General features: G+C 44.7%; 1 protein-coding gene across 1 annotated transcript; it reads right to left on the reverse strand.

Moving 5' to 3' along the window:
• Positions 1–229: 229 nt before the first annotated feature.
• Positions 230–2,194, reverse strand: ankrd37 (ankyrin repeat domain 37). The gene is made up of 4 exons (XM_042105341.1): positions 1,962–2,194; positions 1,146–1,298; positions 902–993; positions 230–784 (listed from the first exon to the last, which is right to left on the reverse strand). Exons 1-4 carry the CDS (start codon positions 1,986–1,988, stop codon positions 547–549), a joined length of 510 nt encoding a protein of 169 aa, XP_041961275.1. The 5' UTR covers positions 1,989–2,194; the 3' UTR covers positions 230–546.
• Between the last annotated feature and the right edge of the window lie 1,568 nt (positions 2,195–3,762).

Here is a 3,762-nt window from a genome sequence, read left to right on the forward strand (position 1 = left end):
TTTACCCCTTTCCACATAAAACCCCATCTCAGAACCAGACATATTCAGGGATGGATTACTGCATGGGCCTACCGGGCCCAGGCCCAGGGGCCCAAGGGGTCAGGGGGCCCTGAAGCCCAAGCCTTTGCATGAAATCATTGCCTCAATATCAACAAATCAGGATGTAGGCTATGAATCTGATTGAATTTAGTATTGGCCATCCCCAAAATGCACCAGAATACAGGAAATCACATCAAACAAATTTTAAAAATTCTGGGGGAGGACCCCCAAACTCCTCCCCCTCCCACATATATGACAATTAGTGGGGGGCCCTTAGTACATCTGGGCCAAGGGGCCCGAAAGTTCATAAACCGCCCATGGACATATTGTCCTCCCTCACATGGGATCGAATCTCCTTATTGATAGTGCAGCCATGGGGATGGACTGGGCTGGTAGAGAGTGCGTTAGCAGTCCTTCCCCGCGGAGCTGGGTGACACTTCCTCAGCTGTGGTGCGGAGCTATTATGGCTGACACTTGCTCAGTTTCCCTTTTTTCTGGTGTAATACGTCACCAATCACGAGATTTCTTTCCGTCTTGGGCGTCAGGACTGACCCGCGCCCTTTTCTGTCCGGCCGCTGTGCAGCTGAGTGTATCGGGCCGTGCTACATGCGCGCTCTCAACCGGCACACCAATGCAGCCTTTGCGGTGTCGCGCGAGACGCAGCGTGCTTAGGAAGCGACCGCACTCTGTGAAGCCGTATTGCAACGCCACATCCTCCGCAGTCTTACCATCGTTGTTACAAATCCTGTTGGGAAAAGGTATATGGTGAATATGTATGTGAAGGTAGCCTAAATATTTATTGACAAGTTAACAGTTAAAGATTCCAGGAGTCCTTATGATAAAACGCTCGGACAACACCTACTCAAGTTGGGCATCGCTGGCCACTAGAGCGCTGAGGCATTCTAGGCTCCCCGTTCGGGCGGCTTTGTGAACAGGCGTCTCCCCAGAGATGTCCTTTAACGGATCCAGGGAGAAATACAGAAACAAACATACAATACATTATTTTAGTGGTGTGTCGAGGTTATGTCCATACATTTTTCATAAAAGCTTGATTACGGTTCTGCGTTACGCTTTATAACATTTTAAAGAACAGCCTGAGAGCTCACCTGTTGGTTAGCGTCTGCTCCTGTCTGCAGAAGCCAGAGCAGGCAAAAGGCCTGTCCGCCGAAAGCTGCTAGATGCGCGGGAGACTGTCCCCAGCTGTCCCCACCGGAGTTCACTGCGTACCCGGCTTGAAATAAGTTGTCAGAACAGTCCATCTGCAGACACAGGGTGCAGAGACAATAAATGTGAATGATGAGCTGATGTTTTTTCCCCTCAAGATAAAAATTCTGTCTGAAGCAACTGCTCTGTTAAAACCCAACGAAATAGCTGCAAAATCACACTAAATTCAGCACGCCTACAAAACAGCATTACATGCAATCTAGACCCATACAAAAACAATTGCAGTTATACTGCAGTTTTTTCTAATGCACTGCCGTTATACTGCATTTTTTTCGAAGTAGGCCTAGCCTAGAACAGTACACTAATATTTGAATGTCCAAAATATTGCATTTCTGCAGTAAAGTACATGTAGTGGAATGCAGTTTTTTTCATGTCCAAAATATTGCATAAGAACTGCAAATAATTCCTCCAAAACTGCAGTTTTGACACATGACACAATTATTTGTAAAGGGAGGGAGCGACCATATGCGCCACTGTCATTCACTCATTGGACCTCTTGTCCATATACATTAGTCATCTTGACAACAAACGTTTACTTTTCTTTATTTTATTTTTTGTTTCCCTGGAAATATCAATCAGCGCAATGAGGGACGCTAACCTCTTCCAAATGTTTACAGTAGGCAAGGTGTACTAACACGTACTTGGTAACAATTCTCATTGCGTAAATTAACCATATATCTTAAAATATTCATTCATACCTGTGAATCTGAATCCAGCAGCAACATGGTGCAATCGAATCCCTTTCACACAAACAAGATTGAACGTATTAGTCTTGAGAAGCTTATTCCTAGAGACGCGTCTCGTAGAAAGGGTCTTCCTCCTCTCGTAGCTTAGGTATCTCTGGCAGAAAAACAGATGCACATGTAGCCTAGATGTTGCCGCGCCCCTGGACACTTGGCAGTGTGCTCTGGTTGGACCACGTGACCGGTCCTATTAGCCCATAGAGCGAGAGCGCATGCTGCTCTCCACACGTAACCGGCAGCGCGGCTTCCAGCGGAGCGCAGAGAGTTGTGCGAAAGCTCACGTACGCACTGGCTGAGGTTGGGCGATGTCAATCTTCATGGGGAAAACGGGGGAGGTGTTGGCGTTCTACATTTAGCGCAGAGAATCTGGATGTTAATCATTCAAAGAAATCATTTTAGAGGGGCTGTATTTACAAATATTAAAAATGACATGGCATCGTGTTTCATTATCTGTAGGCTAGCTACTAGAAATGTACCATTCTTCATGTCTTTACAGACCGTGAGTGTTGTAGCTTGACCTTAAGTTTTACTGTGGTGAGTTATTTTTGCAACAAGATGTGATCCATTGTCTATTGATCAGAATATGAAAAACCTAAATGAGTCTTAAATCAGAAGAACTATGTTTAGGTGCTGCTGACCTTGGTCATATCCTTTGTCATGCCCTGTGGCCCTGGAGGGTTTCATTTGCACTTTACATACACTGTCAGTGAGTCATCCCTACCCAGGCAGGTTCCTTTATGTATCAATAGGTGGTTTTAAAGGGAAAATTTATTTAAACCGTGGATCTCTGTGTTACAGATCTTTTGTAAGAAGAGATCCCAAAATGAGAGGTAACTTCACCCATACAAATCTCTCATTGGATCACATGACTGCTAATTGTCAGTCACAATGTAAGTGTCTGTATGTCCTGCAAGTGTCAACTGTCCGAGCACACCGATTCCATTGACATCAGTGGATGGGTGTCTCGAGTAGAGAGAGCAGGCTATTAACCCTGTTCTCATTCCTGTGCCCATGTCCCTTCTTGGTTATTGTATGCCACATCCACACACCAGCCTTCTTGGCACCCTCTCCCCTTTCTGTTTCACAACACTGTACCCACCCACTAAATGCGTCCACGGGCATTCAGAGGGTAAAATGTTCTCAATGCCTACGACCCCTGAAGCTACACTCATCAAGGCGAAGTTGTCACACTTACACACTCATAGATACAAATACCTGCAAGTAAACTGCATATTTGCACATTTATACCATTTGGAAGGTGTTTTATCATATAATTTAGAAATGCTATTTTTGTTTACAGAGATGTGTGAGAATGATAATAAAAGAAAATTGGATGAAATAAAAAAATAAAATAAGATATAGTCTAATGAATAACCCAGAAAGAAAAGAAAGTGAAGAAGAGAAGTTGTTGATTTTATCTTGCCGTGGCCCGAACCCCGACCACGGCTGAAGTGCCCTTGAGCAAGGCACCAACCCCTCACTGCTCCCCGAGCGCCGCTGTTGTTGCAGGCAGCTCACTGCGCCGGGATTAGTGTGTGCTTCACCTCACCGCGTGTTCACTGTGTGCTGAGTGTGTTTCACTAATTCACGGATTGGGATAAATGCAGAGACCAAATTTCCCTCACGGGATCAAAAGAGTATATATACACTTATACTTACTTAAATAAAAGGACAAAGGAAAAATCTTGTTTGAAAGATCTGATGTTGGTAGGCGAATTGAAACAAAACCATTCAAATCAACACAAAGAGCCAGTAA

Source organism: Alosa sapidissima, chromosome 1 (genome assembly GCF_018492685.1).
Source record: "Alosa sapidissima isolate fAloSap1 chromosome 1, fAloSap1.pri, whole genome shotgun sequence".
In the NCBI taxonomy this organism is placed as follows: domain Eukaryota; kingdom Metazoa; phylum Chordata; class Actinopteri; order Clupeiformes; family Clupeidae; genus Alosa; species Alosa sapidissima.

Excerpts from the sequence above, each read along its gene's own strand:
- ankrd37 (XM_042105341.1), bottom strand. The coding sequence starts at position 1,988 with ATGTTGCTGCTGGATTCAGATTCACAG. Across the intron at positions 994-1,145 it reads GAGCAGACGCTAACCAACAG|GACATCTCTGGGGAGACGCC; the intron begins GTGAGCTCTCAG and ends GATCCGTTAAAG. Across the intron at positions 785-901 it reads GCCAGCGATGCCCAACTTGA|GATTTGTAACAACGATGGTA; the intron begins GTAGGTGTTGTC and ends TTTTCCCAACAG.